Raw genomic sequence first — 20,856 nt, 5'->3', positions numbered from 1 at the left:
TGAAATGAATGTTGGCTTATTACTCTAATATTTCACCTCCAAAGGCCAAATGAAGAAAGGCTGGGGCAATTCTCAATTCTAGAAGCAACTTTCCTTTAAGCATCACTAAGGAAGACACCTAAAGACAAAAGGAGACAGCCTGCCACCCCCACCATCTCCACACACATTCCTCCAATCCTAACTGGCTCTGCTGCCAAGAGGTTTGCATACCTGCCCTACTAGTACTTCCTTCAGCAAATCTCAGAGTCTACTTCTCTCTCTCAGAATCCTTCCCCCTCATGCTATACAGCATCTGAGACTGGGTCTGGTGGTCCTGAACCATGCCCCTGGGCTGAGCTGAGTGAGGAATGCTCTGCCACTGGCCTTATGGGGTGTGAGCTCATGTTGGGGGTGGGTGGGAGGGATGGGGGTTGGGGAATGAGCCTCTTTCAAATTCAATTTCTTGGGAGATATAAACATATTTAAGGAAAGGATTAAATACGCTCAATTCTCAAGGTCAGCCCTGGAAATCAGTGGGTCTTCATTACTGTGTCGAGAATTTGCTTGCTTGCCTTGGGTAACAAGTGACATTAGTTAAATCAGTGACGTTAGTCTTCAAAAGCTGTTCTCTTTCTGGAGGACTCCATTTTACTATTTTTATTCTAAGGTTTCTGATTGATGAGGCTTAGAGGAGGGGTCTTCCCAATTCCTTCCCTCACACAGGTAGAAAAGAGATTGCTAGAATTCTTCAATCTATTTCTGAAAGTCATCTGCATATTGTTTAAAATAGTTTTTATTGGGGTTAGAGACATCTTTACTTCTACGCAGGCAATTCTAAGGTGGTGGCCCGTCTCATCTGAATTTTCTAAATAGTTCATTTAGAGAAAAAGCCAAGGATTATGGTGAGGGAAGGTGGTGTGCTGGTGCAGGCACAGCTCGGCCTTGCCGAAGCAATTCAGCTCTGGCCAGGTTAGCGCCCACAACTCAGAACATCAAGCCCTGTCCGCCTCTGAACCGATTCCGCTTGGAGGCGGATGTCTCAACTCAGCCACAGCGGTTTACTGAAGTCGTCTTTCCATCCAAATGCAGAAGTCCCCCGGGAGGAATTTTGGTAAAGTTAAAGTGTTTGTCTTCCTACACCGCAGTGATGTTTTAGTACTTCCTCAAAACGTGCATGAGAACTACCCGGTGTCGAGCAAAAATGCATATTCCCGGGCCCCCCACAGACTAGCGGCACCCGACTCTCGGGGCGGGGGGGCGGCCGCAGAACCTGTGTTTTCCCCAGCGCGCAGGCCATTCCTAAGCCCCCCACAGCCCTGGTCGTGCACGCTGGCCGGGCCGGCGCCCGTTCCTGCTGCTCTCGCCCCCTCGGCTCTGCGCCCTCTTTGTCGCCTCCCTCGGTGCCACCCGAGTTCGGCTCCTCCCCCCGTCCACCTCGCGGCCCGTGCAACCGTTGGGGAGAGGCAGAGGGAAGCCGTTCCCTGCCCGGGTGAGGCAGCCCCGCCCCGCCCCCCCCCCCGGCCGCCGGAAGTTACGGCAGCCGTCGTTGGGCGCCCCGCCCCTTCCGGCCCGCGCCCCGCCCCGGCCCTCCCCCGCTCTCCCCGCCCCTCCCCCTCCCTGTGGCGCGCGCGCTCCGTCAGCCTCTCCCTTTACCCTTTCCCCCTCTCCTTCCTCTCGCGGCCTCTCTCCACCTGAGCACACGCACCTGCCCGGCCCGGCTCCGCTTCCTCCTCCCTCCTCCCCCCCTCCCTCCCCGGCCGGAAGGCTCGGGCCTCGGCCGCGGGAGCTCGCGGCTGCGTCACCGCTGCCCCCCCAGACAAGATGGACACCGCCGAGGAAGGTAAGTCGGCGGCGCCCGCGCCCCGGCCGCGGCGCGCAGGGTCCCCGGGCGTGCGGCGGGGCCTCCCCTCGGGCGGGGGCGCGCGGGGACCGCGGCGGGGCCGGCGCCCGGGCCGTTTGCCCGCCGAGCCGCCGGCGCGAGCGGAAGGTGACCCTCGCGCCCCCGCCGCTTCCCGCGCGCGCGGATGGCCGGGGCCCTGCGGGGCCGGGGGCTTGGGCTGCGGGGCCCGGGCCGGGGGGGCCGCCGCGGATCCCGCCAGGCCCGGGGGCCGCCGCCGCCGCTGGAAGCCCGGGGGCGTCTTCTCACCCTTCCCCCACTCGGTTTTGTCTGTCTTTCGGTCGTGGTGCCTCTTGCCCTGCGGGCCCTACCCACTCTCGGCAGGACTTCTTTGTTGACTCTGAAACTTCGCGAAAAATACCCCGCCAGGTGACGGCCGAGTGGAGCGGACTGACCCCTGTCGGAAAACCTTGCCCTCGGCTTGCGGGCCGCGGCAGAATGTATTTACTGAGCGGGGAGGAGGAAGGTCCAGCGAGCTGGTGGGAAGGAGGGAGGCTCTTTAGGATCCTTTTGTTTTGGTGTCGTCATTTTGTGTTTAATCCCTGACCCCAGTACGCAGGGTCTTGTGTGTTTTGTTTTGTTTCGTGAGTGCGTGTGTTTTGGAACAAGCTGACCCTTGAAAATTGAATACGTAGGGTATAAACATCTATGAGTATTGCAGTGCATTTGCTTATCCACTGAGGGTGGGTGATTTTTAAACGGTTTTATCTTTTTAGAGTCTGTCAAGTAATTTAGTGAATCTGTAGAGGAAATTACTAGATTGTCCTGTTTCTTGATGTTTTGGTTATCAGTGAAAATACGTTTATGCTTTGAATCTATTTATGTGGGGATATGATAAGCGTCTTTCAACTTTGTGGATTGCGATTTTGGTGGTTTGGGATGAAAAACATGGAGCACTACTGTCATGGTGTGCAATAATGAGTGATAAAAAGTTTGGTATTGTGTGTATATGTTATGAGTTGATAGAACTCGATTTAAAAAGTCTTTCTTTAGATGATAAGAACCTCAGCTGTGAGGACAGTTGCCTGTGACACTTGACAGTTTACAAAGCATACTCGCATGCATTCGCATTTCATCTTCATAACAGCCCCGTGGAGTCGGTAAGCTTTACTAACTTGTATAGATGCGGAAATTCAGGATTACTTATTTTAATAGCTTGTCCAGGTTTCACACACTAGTAAGAGAGATTTCAACCTAGACATTCTGGTTACAAATAGTTTTCCTTTTATTATGCCCCAGTTGTGTTTCTTATACATAGTGAGTGATGCTAATCGCCACAGGAGACTCCTTTGGAAAAAATAGTAAAGTGAAACTGCTGACAGGATGAGGAATACTTTTTGACAGGTGGTCCTTGTGTGTGTAAATTTCCATCCACATAGATTTCACATCCTTTTGGATTCGCATTTTAGTGACTCAGTCTTGTAAGGCATGTATTTATTTATCACTTGATGTGTACTGGCGTATTATAATAAATTCCATTTCAGTCTGGGTACCTAAGTGCTTCCATACATTGATGGTGTGATAGTGGTAATTCAGGAACTGCAGAATCTTGACGTTTATATGGAATCATGAAAGAAATATGTTCAATGTACTTCTAGTATTTAAACATATTTTTTTCCTTGTAAAATTATAATCAGGGTAAGGTATAAATGATATTTATTTACTGACTTGAACACTGTTCCCTATTGAAATAATTAACATTTACTGAGGACTTGATGTATGGCACTTTATACACATCTCACTTAGTTCTCTCAACATTTCTAGGTGGGCACTATCCCCTTTTCACAGTTGAGGAAACTGCTGGTTAGTATGATTAAGTAACTTGCCCAAGGTCATACAGCTAGGAGATGTCAGTGGCAAGATTGAAACTCAGGTCTGTAGACTCCATGGTTAAATTAGGTATTTATAAGTGTATACCCAGTGTCCAATGTTGTAATAACTTATTTTTGTCACTCCCTTTAGTGGATGAATTGTTTACATAATTTGACAGAACCTTATTTTGCATTGTTTTATGAAACTATTAGTCATGAAATGAAAGTGAGTTTTAAATTTTTCATGGCTATTTTTGCAAGATTCCAAATTGGAAGTCTTCTGAAATTTTCAAAATTAATTTAAATTTTGTTTGAAAAAACACTGGAAGGAAAGGTAGGATTACAGAGGATCTTATGATAAAAATGACAGTGAAAAAAAAGCTTGGAAACAACTGTTCTATTTGCTAAATTAGTCACTGTAGATTATTGCTTAAATTAAATGCAACTGGGGTTTTATCTGATTGTAAAAGAAACAGTTTTTAGGTAGAAGACTTGGAAAATATGGCTAAACATAAAGAGAATTAAATTTTTAAAAATCTTTTAATTTTATCACCCCTTGTTAAAAACACTGATAATGTTGTTTACTTTTCTGTTTTTTAGTATATTAACTGAGCGCACAGACTAAGAATGTTACTAAAATACCAACCATGTGAATATAGTATAACCCTTCCCTCTCTTAAAAATAGCTGTTGCTCCTCTAGTGGTAGCATATATGATGTTACAATGTTCAGAATATTTTGTATTTGTAGTAAACAATACTGAATTCTGTTAGAAAATTGGTTATTTGCGAGATAGATTTTGGCCCTTCATAATGTTTGCTAGATTTTAAAGATCTCTAAAGTGTTCAGTGTATTAAATTTTATTTTTGTAAAATCAACAGGTTTATAATCCATTCTCATAATACAGAGGATGGGTGAATCATTCTTATTGTTTGTATGTAGTTTGTATGAGTGCAGATGTGTTATGTAAACTGCTCTCCATCTTCAGATCTTTACACTTCAGAGCTAGAGGAGACCTTAGGTATGCAGCTTCCTCATTTTATGGACTGGAAGTCTGATCCTGCAATGCATTGAGATATTTCAGTTTCAGGAAAAAAAAAATTTGTCCTTTGCTCAAGGATATACATTTTTTGAAAGGACAAGCACTCACTGTTGGAATAGATGTTGCAAGCAAGTATTGATGTATGAGACTCCCATCAACATATTAAACATTTTGCCATAGTAGAGTGCTCTCATTTCAGCCCAGTGATACCTAGAGCTGATTTTTCTTTTCCTTTTGCTGAATTACTCCTTACATTAGCAGAACATAATACAAAGTCTTATCAGCAGTTTTTTAATGGAAGGCCACAGCAGCTGTTCTTTATGAAACGTTTGTTGGGAAGGTGTGAAGCTGAAGAGTATTGAGTTGAGCATGTTCTCTGTTCACCATGGCAAAAACTTGAGGCGACTAAGGTTTGGAAAAAGTGAATTAAAAGGATGGGAAGTTGTCAGAATCAGACCGCTAGTTACTGTTCTTTCTAGAACCGCATGATCTTTTATCTCTGCTTCCAGACATGTCTGCTTCATTCTTCTTGCCACAGATCAGCTTTCACTGCTTTGGCATGCTCGTGACCGAGCAGGCAGGCACTTCTTTGACAAATGTTTAGTGAGCACCTGCTAGGAGCCAGGAGCTATTTTATGCACTTGGGCTAGGCAGGGAACAAAACAGACAAAATCTCTTCTTTCCTAGAGCTTCACATTCTTGTTTTTGGCTTGATATAGGAGGAAGGGAAGACAGAAAATAAACGTAATAAATTATATGGCGTAACTAGAAGGTTATAAGTGCTGAGGAGAACAGTAAATCAGGAGGGAATAAGGAGTGTCGGGATATGAGGAAGGGGTTGCAGTTTTCAATATGGCAGTAAAGGAAGGCCTCACTGAGAAGGAGCAAAGGAGGGGAAGGAGTTAGGCATGCAAATTGCTCTGTGGGCAGAGCATTCTAGGCAGAGGGAACAGCCACTATGGAGTCTCTAAGATGGGAGTATGCCAGGAATGTTCAAGGATAACCAGGAGACCAGTGTAGCTGCAGTGGAGTAAATGAGTTGAGGGAAGAGGAAGTAAAATATGAGGTCAGAGAGAGCATGGAGTACAAAGGGGGAGTGAGTATGCAGGGCTTATGTTGGTTTTTACTTTCGTAAGATAGGGAGGCATAGGAGGGTTTTGAGCAGAGAGGTGAGACATGAATTGTCTTGCCACTCTGTCACTGGCTACTTCCTGTAATGCATCTTCTTCCTGATCAACTCTTAAATTTCTGGGAGCTAGAATTGGGTTGGCCCGTCTTGGGTCAGGTGCCATGATCCAGATAGCTGAGTGGTGATGGGGAAGATAACGTAATAATGAAAATCATGTCAAAAGGTACAAACTTCCAGTTATAAAGTAAGTCCTGGGGATGTAAAGTACAGCATGGTGACTGTAGGTAATAATACTGTATTGTATATTTGAATGTTGCTAAAAGAGTATATCTTAAAAGTTCTCATCACAAGAAAAAGAAATTTGTAACTGAGCGGTGATGGATTTAACTAGACTTACTATGGTGATCATTTCACAATATATACATATTTTGAATCTTTATGTTGTATACTTGAAACTAATGTTATATGTCAGTTATATCTCAATTTTAAAAAAAAAGGATAAAAATCATGGCTGGCTTTGTCCATTCTTGATCTGGGCAGACATCCCAAAGGTGTCTGCTACATGGTTGAACTAGAATACCTTCTAGGCTGGAATGCTATGAGTGATTTAATACTGGGCTACCGGGGTATCCTCTTCCAGACCAGGCTTGTTTTAGTGGGTTTTACTTTTCTCTTGTAAGGACATGAAGATCACTTAGTTTTAGTATAATATAGATAGAATAGAAACAGTTCTTAAAAAGGAAATAGGAAGTAAGACTCTAAGGGAAAACTGTTATTAATTGTCTGTATTTTAGAATGCTATGGTAGTGGGCTAGGCAAGATATTATAGGAGTTTAAATTATGGCAATGGGAGTAGAAGGAATGAGAAAGAAGAAACATTAGGGTAGAATTAATAGAATATAGTGATTGATGAAGTGATGTAGGGAGGAAGATTTAAAAATGTTTGATTTCTAGTGTAGTCTCATCAACTGAGAATGGGAAGAGATAAGTTTAGTTTTGGACATTGTATTAGTTTGCAAGGGTCGCCATAAGGTAGTACCACAGAAGACTGGATGGCTTAAACAACAGACAGTTATTTTCTCACAGTTCTGGATGCTAGAAGTTTGAGATCAAGTTCGTAGGGTTGGTTTCTAATGAGGCCTCTCTTTTTGGCTTGCAGATTTTCGTCTTCCCCCTGTGTCTTCACATGGTTTTCCCTCTGTGCGTATCTTTGTCCTAATCTCCTCTTTTTATAAGGGCACCAGCCATATTGGATTAGGGCCCACCCTAACACCTCTTCTTTTAAACTTAATTACCTCTTTAAAGAACCTGTCTCCAAATATAGTTATTCTGAGGTACTAGGGGTTAGGACTTCAACTGTGAATTTTGTTGGAGATGAGGGAATTGAGACACTTCAGTCTATAACAGACATGATGAGTTCTTAAAGGCTTGGAAGACGTTGAAGCATTTTCTATACACTTACTTCTTGTAACTTAACTTCGTTATGATATCCTTTTAACTTTGCTGTCTTTCTTCTTCCCTACTCCCACCTAACTGTGTATTTTTTACTGACAGGTTAATAAGGTATAATTACACACAATAAAATTACCTTTTTTAGTGTGCAGTTCACTTATAGCACTTTTGAGATATAAGATTTGGAGATTCCTTGTCTTTTTTTTTCCTCCACTTATCAAATATTGAATACTTACTGTGTGCTTAGGCCCTGTGCCAACAGTGTTTCCTGCATAAATTTCATTTCCCCCATTCTCAAACATTGTAAAGTTCCTTAGAGGCACTTTTATTGAATGGAATAGTTTGAAGATCATTGATCTTAGGATTCCTTTACGCTCTTAAGAATTGAGGACCCAAAGGACTTTTGTTTGTGTGTGGGATACACACACCACACACACACACACACACACACACACACATTGTATTAGAAATGAAAACTAAACTTTAAATTCGATACATGTTAACAAAAATAACTTTATGATGAATGTATTTTCCAAGATGAAAAACTTTTAGTGACAAGAATAGCATTGTTTTAATTTTTTACAAATTTCTTTTATGTCTGGATTATTAGAAGACTATTGGATTCTCATCTCTGCCTCTGCAATTACTCTGTTGCCATATGTTTTGGTTAAAGTATATGAAGAAGATTTGGTTTCAACATGGATAGTTTGAGAAGGGAGGCGTATTTTCAGGTAATTTTGGATATTCTTTGTTATTATGGCAAAACTTGACAAGTGGTAGTTTCTTTTTTTTTTTTTCTTTTGACAAGTGGTAGTTTCTTAAGCAGTGTTATATCTGAAAACATATCGATCGACTTTTTAAGATTAAATCAACTTAAATTAAAATCCATTGGTCTGATGGTTCAAGACAGAGAGTCCAGAAATAGACCCATACATATATGGATAAGTGATTTTTGACTAAGGCACAAAAGCAATTCAATGGAGAAAGTAGTTTTTCAACAAACGGTGCTGGAATAATTGAATATCCATAGGCAGAAAATGAACTCGAGCCATACCTTGCACCATATAGGAAAATTAACTTAAAGGGGGGTTAGACCTAAATGAAAAACCTAAAACTATGAAACTTAAAGAACAAAATAGAGGAGAAAATCTTTGTGATCTTGGCTTAGGCCAAGATTTCTTAAGTACAGTACTAAAAGCATGATCCATAACAGAACTTGATAAATTGGATGGCATCAAAATTCAGAACTTCTGCTCTTTGAAAGACACTGTTAAGAGAATGAAGACAGGCCACAGAAAATGTTTGCAAAACATATATCTGATAAAGGATTCTCAAAACTCAATAATAAGAAAATGAATAACCTAATTTAAGAAATGGCCCAAAGATCTGGACAGACAATTCACCGAAGAATATATGCACATGGCAATAAGCACATGAAAAGATGCTAAGCATCATTAGTCATTAGGTACGTACAAATCAAAACCACAGTGAGATAATTCACACCCACTAGGATGGCTGTAATCAAAAGGGACAGATAATCAATTTTGGTGAGGATGTGGAGAAATTGGAACCTTCATTCATTGCTGATGACAATGTAAAATAGTGCTGCTGATTAACCTCAAAAAGTTAAGCTGTTACCATATGACCCAGCAATTCCATTTCTAGGTATATACCAAAGAGAATTCAAAATATATGTTCACAAGCGGTAGAAACAACTCATTGTCCATCAACTGATGAATGGATAAACAAAATGTGTATATCGTTAAAGGAAATACTTTTGGGAATAAATAGGAATGAAATACTGATACATGCTGTAACTTGGATGAACCTCATAAATATTATGCTAATGAAAGAAACCAATCAAGAGAGATCACCACATTTTATATGATCCAGTTTGTCCATGAAATGTCCAATGAAATGTCCAAAATAGGCAAATATATATAAAGAGAAAGTAGATTAGTGGTTAGGGCTAACAGAATGGAGAGTGACTGTTAACAATTACAAGGTTTCTTTTTGGGATGATGTTAAAAAATTAGATTATGGTGATGGTTGCATAACTCTAAATATATTCGAAACCATTGAATTGTACACTTTAAGTTGTTGAACTTGATAGTATGTAAATTATATTTCAGTAAAACTGTTAAATTAAAACTACAATGAGATATCACTACATACCTATTAGAATGGCTGAAATTATAAAGACTGACCATCCCAAATGTTGGTGAGAATGTGGAGCAACAGGAACTTTTCATATACTGCTGGTGGGAATGTAAAGTGGTACAGCCGCTTTGGAAATCAGTGTAGCAGTTTCTTAAAAAGTTAGATATGCACTTACTTACTGTATAATCTGGCCATGGTATACCTAGGTATTTACTAAGAGAAATGAATGTATGCCAAAGACTTGTATACGAATGTACATAGGAGTTTTATTTGTAAAATACCCAAACTTGAACCAAAGCAAATGTCCATCAATGGATGAATGAATAAACAAATTGTGATACGTCCATACAATGGAATACTAGTCTGCGATGAAAAGAAATGAACTTATTGATGTAACAACATAGATGAATCTCAAAATAATTATGCTGAGTGAAATAAGCCAGACAAAAGCGAGTATGTTCCACTTACATAAAACTCTAGAAAATGCAAGTTAATCCATAATAATAGAATGCAGATCAATGGTTGTCTAGGAATAGGGGTGAGAGAAGGGTGGGATGGAAGGATTACAAAGGGACGAGAGTTAATTTTGGCGGTGATAGATACGTTTATTATCTTGATTGTGGTAACAATTTTACCATTGCCAAGCTTATCAAGCGATACCCTTTAAGTACATTTTATTGTATGTCACTTATTCTTCAGTAAAGCTATTTAAAGATTTTATTTATTTATTTTTTCCCCCCAAAGCCCCAGTAGATAGTTGCACGTCATAGCTGCACATCCTTCTAGTTGCTGTATGTGAGACGCGGCCTCAGCATGGCCGGAGAAGCGGTGCGTCGGTGCAGGTGCGTCGGTGCAGGCCCGGGATCCGAACCCGGGCCGCCAGTAGCGGAGCGCACGCACCTAACCGCTAAGCCACGGGGCCGGCCCAGTAAAGCTATTTAAAAAAAATCCATTGGTTTGTCTTTTACTCATGCTGGATTTTATAACATCAAGGATTGATAATTGGTAGATATTGGATCATTGAGTTATGCAGATCTTCCAAATGTTGACACATTTCATGTATAATATAAAGAGTTCACATTCATTTACGTCACCACCTATCTCATCTTGAAAAGTCTTGAGGTATTGGGAAGCTATAATGCTCATTGTGGTGGATACAAGTTTTCTAAAAATCCTGATTTTTGCTTGAAAGTTTGGTTTTTATGATTGGCAGCAAATACTGTCAGTTATTTTCCTTGGCTCCTAGGCTCACTTCATTCTTGTGTGACAAAATGTCTGCCAGATACCCACATCTATCAGAATAACTGTCAACTTCTTTTCCATAGTAAAAATAGTGTTTCATGGGGGAAGAAAAAAGCAGCTAGTTAGCTGGCAACTCCAAAGAATTGTACAAGTGCTTTTTCTTGAGGCGCTGTTGCTGTTGAGCTTAAGTCCCGGAGTGAGCCCACACTCCTTGTATTTTCCAGTTCTGAAATTTCCACTTGGTTCTTTTTTAAATCTTCTATTTTCTTTGCAGTCTGGGTCTAGTCAGGAGACAGAAAACACAATAATTTAACCGAAGTTGGAAGAATTATTAAGCTATGATAAGAGGGTAACTATAAAGATGTAAAGAATACTGTGAAGAGTACCCTGGGCGAGAGGGAGAGCGATCAAGTAGGGACAGACTTGAAAGGGATGGTTCCCTCTTCACTGGAGGAGTATGGAGTTGTCCAAGCCAGAGCTAGTCCACGGTTTCTGGGTAAGCAGGAAACAACCCTCCAGGGTGCAGGAGAGCGAAGGTTGATGGGTGGGCGTGCAGAGGGAGTTGGAGTACCACTGTGGGTGCAAGACCTGGAGTGTGTCGGGTTCTTATCAGTAGGGCTGTTGGAAGGTGGTCAGTGTAATAAACCTGCTGACAGTGCAGCAGCAGCAAGGAAATGCTCCCTTCCTCCTGGGTTGTCCCTCCAGCACCCTCTACTGACAAATATGTTATAAAAAATGCTTAAAAGAGTTTAGTCTCTTATCGCTGCACAGGTACTGAATTTGGAGCTGAAGCAAATACACTGATGCTTGGCACACTCCTTTTGAAACTGTTGGAGCCACTGCCTGGACTGCTGAACTTGCAGTTGCCTACTGCTCCTGAAGCAGTGGATTGGTAATTTGGCCTTGCAAACATAGATTTAAGGTTATTCTCCATGTATCCCAAAGTTTAGTTATTTTCTTATCTCTCTAGATTACTGATCATTACAAAATTAACATTCACCTGTGCTGTTGCTCCTGAAAGCCTGAAAACTTCATTTTTTGGCCTCCTTGCTGATTAGGCTTGAGTTGCATTCCGAGAAGCACTTGTGGGATCAGAATTTGGAGGGAAAGGGTGAAGCCGTTTTCTACTTTTGGCTCTAAAAACAGCAGTGGCAGCTAATTGCAGGTACTGGGGACTCCTGTAGTGATTATAGAGGTCATGGTAGTGATCTGCCCTTTTGTGGTCAACTCCACCCCCAGACCCTGGCGACCACTGATCTGTTTCCATCTCTGTAGTTTTGCCTTTTCAAGAATGTCATAAATGCAGTCATACAGTATGTAGATTTTTGAGTCGGCCTTCTTTCACTTAACATAATGCATTTGAGATTTATTTACATTGTTGCATATATCAGTAGTTTATTCCTTTTTGTTGCTTAGTTATATTCTATTGTAGAGATGTACCACAGTTTATCCATTCCCCAGTTGTGGAATGCTTGGGTCAGTTTCCAGTTTTGGGGAATTATGAATTAAACCATTATACATATTCACATAGGTTTTTGTGTGAACCCAAGTTTTCATTTTACTAAGTTAAATACCTAGGAATAGGATTGTTGGATTGTATGGTAAGAGTATATATATATATTTTTTCGTTTTGTCATTTTAGTAGGTCTGTAGTGGTATGTTACTGTGATTTAAAAATTTTTTATATTGTGGTAAAATATACATAACAAAATTTACCATGCTAACCATTTTTAAATGTGCAATTCAGTGGTGTTAAATATAGTCACATTGTGCAACCATCACTGTCTTAATGTGATTTTAATTTGCATTTCCCTAATGACTTCATTTTTTCACTTGTATACCTTCTTTGGTGAAGTATCTCTTCAAATCTTGTGCTGATTTTTTTTTTCTGGACTGTTTTCTTGTTGTTAAGGCCCCAATTAGTAAGCTGGCCAAAGGACTTAAACAGATAATTGACAAAGAGAATTTGGTAAAATGAGGAAATGTCCAGCTACACTAGTAATAAAACTACTTTTTAATTAGCTGCTGTACTACTTAGTTATTTTTAGCCTTATATTTCGATAATGTAATGTGTTTTACTAGAGGGAGCAGTTTACTGTACAAATGAGAGAATATAATAAAGTTGGAATAGTAGATAGTAAAGATATATAGAATATTGGCATTAAATTGTGAAAAAAATAAAACATTCAAGAAAACTGTATCATACAACCAAGGTGGTTCGGGAGGAAGTATGGTAAAGTCAAAAGGAGTGCTCTTGGAATTGGAGAATAGGTTTTAATCCTCATTTTCTCATTAACTTGCTTGATAATTTAGTTGGGCCTCAGTAACTGAAATAGAGTTAGGTAATGTCTCTCTTCGCCGCTTGGCCTTGGCTGGCAGAGGTGGTGTTAAGGCTGCGTGTTTTTCCTGTAGTGTTTGGCTGGGGTACAGTGACAGTTATTGTTTAAAAGTTGTCTGTCTTGCTAGGCTCCCCTTTCCTGGTCCTTTGGCTAGAAATGCCAGCTTTTGGGGAGGAATTTTTTTGTATGTTCTCACTGGTGTTTCTAGGTTGCCAGCTTCTCCACCTCCGCCACCAGTCCAGGATAGATGAAGCAAACAGCAAACTTGGAGAACTCACTGCCATGTGGTTCCTTGGGTCCCCAGCTCCCTCGCTGGTCTATTTTCTCTTTACCTTCTAGAGTCTTATGTTTGTTTTATATATAATGTCCTAGGTTTTTAGCTGTGCTTGGCAGGAGGAATAGGGAGAAATGCGTCTATTTCATCTTGGTCTGGAACCTTAAGTCCTCTTCAGTCCTCTTGTAGTCTTTACTGCCTCTTTCCCGTAGAGGTAACTACTATCCTGACTTCTAATGATAGATGTTAGTTTTTTCTGTTTTTGAACTTTTTACATGTGGAATTGTATAGTAGGTACACTCTCTCTGGTTTCTTAACTCAACATCGTTTTGTGCGATAAATCCAAACTGTGATTTGCATTTTTAGTTGGTTTATTCTTATTGCTATATATTATTCAATTGTGTGACTATACCGAAATTTATTTATCCATTCTACTGTCGATAGGCAATTTGAGTAGTTTCCATTTTGGAGATATTATGGATAGTGCTGCTATGAATATTCTGTACATGTCTTTGGACATAAGTATATAGGAAACTATTGATTTTAAAAGTAAAATACTAGGGGCCGGCCCGGTGGCGCACGCGGTTAAGCGCGTGCGTTCCGCTTTGGCGGCTGGGGTTTGCAGGTTCGGATCCTGGGCGCGCACTGACACACCGCTTATCAGGCCATGCTGTGGTGGCATCCCATATAAAGTAGAGGAAGATGGGCATGGATGTTAGCTCAGGGCTGATCTTACACACACACACACACACACACACACACACACACACACAATAAATAAATAAATAAAAATTCAGTTGCTTAAAAAAAATTATAAAAAAAATAAAAGTAAAATACTAGCAAAATACTACACAAATACATACTGTAGACATCTTACACATATAAAATAAGGAGAGGACTTCTTTCCCTGACCCTAATCCCCCAAAGGTAGCAACTGCTAATAGTTTCTTATGTATCCTTCCAGAATAAATGTTAGTTCTGTATACCTATGCCTTGTTTCAGATTTTTCTACTGGAACATGGATTGGCAGGGAAGAAGCTTCCATTCCTTCTACTCCATACACAGACCAGCTAAGGAAATTGGGTTGAGGATATAGAGCAAGAGCAGGTGCAGCCTCTCTCTTCAGCAGCTTTTCCTGGCCTCCAGTTCCCTAATAAGGTGTGGATATGCCCATGACACAGTCTAAGCAGGGCTTGGGGCCTGCTAAACAGCTGAATGTTTGTCTTACAAGTGTTTTATAGCTAGGGCTTATCACTGGTCTAGCTGATTTATACCAACAGTCTTTGCCTTTCCGTTGAGGGGAATAAAGGTGTTCTTGAGCAAAACTCAGTCACATCATCATGTGGGAAAAAAGAGTCAGTACTGCAAAAGAGATTGGTGATACTGTTTTTTGGACCAAATTCCATATTAGGGTCGTTTAGATTAAATGGTTTTAAATTAGAATTGGGTTGTTGGTTGCATAGAAATAGAGTTTTAGGAGTGTTGAGACAGATAGTATTTAAATCTTATTCTACTTTCTTCCCCTGATGAAGATATAGCCAGTGAAAGTTTTATCACGTTTTTAAAAGACCAGTGAAATAAGAAAATTGCTAACGTGAGTTTTCAAATTTGTATGTGTGTATTAAATAAATCACATGCTAAGCCCTCTTGCTAAAGAACTTCATTGATAAAATTGAACTTGGTAGTGTCAGTAAAATAAAAGTTCAGCTGTGCTATTTGCAAATTGCATGTTTAACCTTTGTTTTTTTTAAAGTTTTATTTTGGAAAATTTCAAACACTCAGAAAATAGATAATATAATAAACCTCCATATAGCCAGCATCTAGATTCAACAGATACAAGTAAATGGCCGGTGATTCTTTCATCTCAACCCTTTCCCTCTCTCCCCTCCACACTTCTGCTGGATTATTTGAAAGCAAATCCCAGATACATTTTTCATCCATAAATACGTATTCTAAGAGATAATTTCTTAAAAAAAACACATAACCACGGTAGCACTATCATTCTACTTATGGCTTTATCCTCCAAGTTTTAAAATGACTATCAGTATTATTGCTGTTAACACGGTGATTACTGAATTCTATTTAGGATTTCTTTGTAGTTCCTTCTGGGGTAGGGTTTAACCTGCTAGGGACGTATGTTCATATTACTGTTTTAAAGTCTCTGAAATAATTCTTTTCTGTGGTAAGGTTGATATACATGGGGTTATTTGATTCATTTTTGATTTGGGGGTTACTTGCCTTCCATTTTAATATAATTTTGTTTTACAATTATGTAAAAGATTTCCGTGGTTCTAAAACAAGGTGATTCAGAAGTTTAATGTTTCCTTCTCTTTCCTTTTATAGAATCATTGGAGGCTTGTGAAGCTCCTGATAAAATAATGAAAGTTTTTTGTATGTGTATATTTGGAGAGAACCATAGTTATTCTCTGAATTTTTTCAGAGGTTTCATGAGCAAGAAAAAAGATTGGAACCACTACTGGAGAGCAGTGGTTCTTGAATTCTTTTGGTTTCAGGACCCCTTTATACTCTTAAAAACGTAAAGACTCAGAAGAGCTTTTTTTTGCCATATAAAAAAAAATAAAACGGGGCCAGCCTGGTGGCGCAGCAGTTAAGTTTGGCCGTTCAGCTCGTGCGTTCCGCTTTGGCGGCCTGGGGTTCGCTGGTTTGGATCCTGGGCGACCTACTCACCGTTCATCAAGCCATGCAGAGGTGACGTCCCACATAGAAGAGCTACAACCCTACAACTATGACACATAACTATGTACTGGGGCTTTTGGGAGAAAAAAGAAAAAGAGGAAGATTGGCAACAGATGTTAGCGCAGGGCCAGTCTTCCTCAAAAAAAAAAAATAAAATTTGAAAATATTCATTAATTTACTTAACACACATGTTCCATGTTAATATAATTTTTTTCATGAAAATAACTATATACTCCAAGTCCAAAATATTGGTGAGAAGAGTGGATTTGTTTTATATTTGCAAATCTCTTAAATGTCTAGTTTAATGGAGGCAGCTGGATTTTTTCATCTGTGGCTACATTCAATCAGATTTCTCATGTGGCATCTGGAAAACTCCACTCTGTTGGCAAGACAATGAGAGTAAAGACAACGTCTGTCTTTTTTTTTTTTTTTTTTAAATTTTTTGTTTATTGCAGTAAGACAGCGTCTGTCTTAGTGTTACAGTAAACATAGTTTTGACCTTGTAGAGGCTGGGCAAGTCCCAGTTCTCTATTCTAGACTCTCTGTTAAACAGAGCCCTGGGGCCTGGTTTAGATTTGTTGTTTGCTTTGCTTAGTTTTATGTTTTGGTTTGTCGTTGGGAAGGATGGGGTCTTCTGAAAATCACTGTCCCGTCTTATTCATGCGTGTTTCTCCATCCCTCTAAGTGGAGGTCCCCTGTCTTCAGTCCCTGCTTGTCCCCCCCCTACCCCCCATGCCAGGAATGTTGGGAGCTGCAGTGCCTCCTGGGGTGAATGCACCCCCCCAGCTGGCTGCTGTGTGGCCCTCACTGCAGCTCCCTCATGCCACATGGGAGCTGGGTTACCCTTGTGGGGCTGGTCCAAATCGCAGGACAAGCCTACCCAGCAACTGTTTGCACCCTCGTAGGTGTCCCCGCTGCCTCCCTCTGCACTGTGTCCTTGACACACTGTTGCTGCTGCACCCTATTTCCTACTTCCACAGCCTCCTGAAAATGGCTTTGAGTGCCTTTTCTCTCCTACTTGGCTAACTAGTAATTCTAGAACTAATCCTTCCCCGTGGGGGCCAGTGGCTGTGGTGATTGTAGAACCTTGATCTATGGCGCTTCCCGTGGCCCTGTCAGCTATGTTAAGTGGAAGTCCTAGTGTCTATGTTAGTGACCACAGTGACTGGGAATCCAGGTGATGGGGAATCTGGGTTCGTTTCCATAGAGGGAGCCTCATAATCAACTACCCCAACCAAGGAAGGCAGCAGTCACGCAAATTACCTACTCCCGACCCAGGAGGGCAGTGATGAAAAACAACACTGGACTCTTTCGAGGTCCAATAATTGGAATAAGTGCACTTTAAATTCTTTAAGGAGGATCCATTGCAGGGCAAGTCTGGTGCTGGCAGCTGTAGTAATCCCGGCTTCAATGCAGGGTATTGAATTCAATGCAGTTAAAATGCTTGTGCGAATCTTCGGTGCCACAGCTGGTCTACTGCAGGGGAGCCTTCGTCCCCGTCCTGCCCCCTGCGTCTTGCCGTCCTCCTGCCTCTTAGGTGAGTTTCTCTGGGCTGAACTGTGCACTTGGAGAAAATTACAGTGCTGAAAGCAGGCATGAGCTGTCTGGATACTGCCCCTGGGAATCGTGGAATGAGAGCACGATTCTATTTTGTTTGTGTCAGAACTTTGATAGCGGAGGCTGATGAGGCGGGATGGCTGCGACATTGGTGTTGCGCCGCTAGAGCTCAGGGTCTTAGACCGGTCAAGACGGACCAGAGTGAAAGCTTTCGCCAAGGATGTTTTCATTAATCAAGGATGAAGGTGAAAGTGGGAGGTTTGAAGAGGTTCAGATCCCGGGTAGTTCTGACTATAAATGATGCTGACCTCCAGCATTATTCCAGTGACCCGGTGGCAGCTTCTGGGAAACCAGAGTCCTTTGGGTGGTGGTAGCTGAAGGGTCTGGTTCCAGAGCTGAAACTGAAAGGCACAGCAGTGGAGTGTGCCTTTAATTTGCCTCTACCCGGACAACCACCTGGCTCCGGCGCAGACGGGATTGGCACATCTACAGCTCTTCCTTGGATGGTGCTGCATGGCCTTTCGGTGTTGGTGGAGTGATTTGTCTGGCTTATTGATAACCAGGGGGCTACTTTGCTAATCAGGCCACTCGTGTCCCTCAATTTTGACAAGTGGTGTTTGGCTGCCCGAGATTGAGCAGTCACAAGTCTGTGATGCTCTTAAATGTCTGGGACTGCATGCTGCACTGCTCGGTGTGTGCGCACCCTAGTCCAGTGGATGCGGGGGACCCATTAAATCCGTTAGTGGTGGGCTTGACTTTCGGTTATTCCTCATTAATGAGGAATTTCCTGTAAGAGAGTAGATCAAAAGCCTGCATTAAGTCCCTGCCCCTTCTGTACACGGCCTCTCGCCCTTCAGATTGTTCATTTGGGGTCGGCACTTGGCCCTGAGGTGTCACAGAGAAGACAGTCTAAATAAAAGTCACAACCAGGTTTTGGTAGGTGGTCCTGTGGGAGGAGCATTATGGAGTGAGAGAGCAGGAGGGATCGGTTGCGGTTCCTTCTCCGTAGTCACAGGCCACCTCAGGCGAGAAAACAGACAAATGTGCCCCGAGAACCACTTGGGGCGGGGTTTGGGGAGCGGTAAGCTGCTGCCATCTGGCCATGTGCCCAGCAGCCCTGGGTTCCAGTAGCTTCTGCTTAAGGCAGCCACTGGCTCACCTCTCTCTGGCCTGGCGCCTTCATGGTCTTGAGGTGCCCCTCGACCCTAATTGTGTGTTCATGTGTATCTCTCTGTCTTTCTCTCCCTCTCATGGAGTGAGGTGAAGCTAAAGGGATGTCTTTCGTGCCTGCCCGCTGCTGTTACTGTGTTTAAGTCCTTAGATGTGTTTTTGTGGAGTTTAATCTGTTAGGACTGGATTTAGTTAGGACTTGAAGTTAGGACTGGAGTTTAAAACTGTCAGGACGCTAATGGGTGACCTGATTATGCATATTTCTATTAGCATTTGTTAGTTATGGTGGAGTGTAGTTTTAAATAAAAATTTTATTTTTAAATATTTATTTTTTATTTTTATTATGTCTGTGTGTGTTTATTGAGGTAACACTGGTTTATAATATCATATAAATTTCAGGTGTACATTATTATATTTCAGCTTCTGTATAGACTACATTGTGTTCACCACCAGAAGTCTAGTTTCCGTTGTTATTTTCAACTTTGATTTTACAGAGCTCTCATACAAAGGAATAGTTGCCCTTTTTATATATTAGGAAACTTTTTACTTTCAGATATATACTTGATAATCATCCTAATCACACTTTTTAGTTCTCCGTGCTGTTGATTAATGTTTTACCAAGTGATAGATTCTTGCTTTAACGTGCAATATTTTAGTTTTTGGTGGTATTTTTTCTTTTTAAGTTATAACCAAAAATAATTTAATTTTTCTTTTTCATTAACAGACATATGTAGAGTGTGTCGGTCAGAAGGAACCCCTGAGAAACCTCTTTATCACCCTTGTGTATGTACTGGCAGTATTAAGTTTATCCATCAAGAATGGTGAGTCATCCTTTTAGAAAATTTTATGTCTGAGCTTCAGATTTGTCATCTGTGTAACAAGGGGGATTGTTTCAATGAACTTCCGCTATAATTAGTTATTCTTTAAAAATTTTGTTAATGAAAATTTGGAAATTACCCCTGTTCCTTATTACCATGCTGTATCATTTTGGTATATAGTCTTCCAGGTGCACGTGAGTACCTGAGTACCCGTTTGTTTATTTATACATTGAAGCACTTATTTTGTTCATTGGAAGTGTTACTGTTTTCTAGTTTTGGTTGGCATGCTGATAGCTTACATTTATGAAGTGCTTTGTGCCAGGTAGTGCTCAGTGCTTTTACACATCTTAACTCGTTTAATCCTTACAACAAAACCATGACCTGAAGTATTATTATTATTATTATTATTATCATCATCATCATCATCATCATTTTGCGGATGAGGAAACTGAAGCAAAGAAAGGTTAAGTAATTTGTCCTGGGTAACATAGCCAGCCAGTTAGTGACAGAACCAGGATTCAGACCTAGCCACCAGGGTAGCAGTATTATCAGACCAGTATTAGAGCTGATGTTAATGCTTGGAGAGTCTTGCATATTCAGTTAGTTTTGAGGAGATTACAGTTTAGATTAATTGAACGTTTTTAATAGTAGAAAAACATATCGTTTTTGTCTTTATCTGTTATAGTTTTGTACTCTTAGAAGCCGTCAGTTATAAAAAGTTAAGAAGAGTATTCTAAATTTGAAATTGTCAAAATTGTAAAAACTCTATGATATGTAAAGTTTTAATAAAACAGAACATTAGTTTTCAGTGAAACCTTAAAGTTTCTTTGTTATAAACACTGTACTTATGAATGTATTTGTAATTGCAGCTTAGTTCAGTGGCTGAAACACAGTCGAAAAGAATACTGTGAATTATGCAAGCACAGATTTGCGTTCACACCAAGTAAGTTCTTTAGAAGTTGTCACTGCATTTTAGGATTATAGCTGGCTGCATAAAGAAATTTCAGCAGCTTTAAAGCAACTATTTTCAACTTAATTTGTCTTTGAAAGTAGTAGAAAGTACTGCTATAACATTTGGAAAATATTTTTAAAAACTACATGTCAGCTTTTAACACATACACGTGTGAGATGGAGAGTGATTTAATTTGTGGGGTAGTTCTTTTTTCTTTGTTTTTAAATTTTTTATTATGGACAAGTTCAAATGTATACAAAGGTATAATGAGCCCACGTGTACACATCACTCAGTTTGACCCGTTTTCAACTCATAGTCTTTATATAGCATCACCTGTG

General features: G+C 40.9%; 1 protein-coding gene across 2 annotated transcripts in view; it reads left to right on the top strand.

The window, feature by feature from the left end:
- Positions 1-1,632: 1,632 nt before the first annotated feature.
- MARCHF6 (membrane associated ring-CH-type finger 6) overlaps positions 1,633-20,856 on the top strand; it is an 85,743-nt gene continuing 66,519 nt past the window's right edge. The window contains exons 1-3 of one of the 2 annotated variants that reach the window (XM_058564351.1): positions 1,633-1,819; positions 19,473-19,569; positions 20,436-20,509. In XM_058564351.1, coding sequence (XP_058420334.1) covers positions 1,801-1,819; positions 19,473-19,569; positions 20,436-20,509 — 190 coding nt within the window. In that variant the 5' untranslated portion in view covers positions 1,633-1,800. The remainder of the gene's footprint in view (positions 1,820-19,472; positions 19,570-20,435; positions 20,510-20,856) is intronic. The other variant, XM_058564350.1, reaches the window with a different exon arrangement.

This window comes from Diceros bicornis, chromosome 20 (genome assembly GCF_020826845.1).
Source record: "Diceros bicornis minor isolate mBicDic1 chromosome 20, mDicBic1.mat.cur, whole genome shotgun sequence".
NCBI lineage: Eukaryota > Metazoa > Chordata > Mammalia > Perissodactyla > Rhinocerotidae > Diceros > Diceros bicornis.
This window is presented reverse-complemented; position numbering and strand designations above follow the sequence as displayed.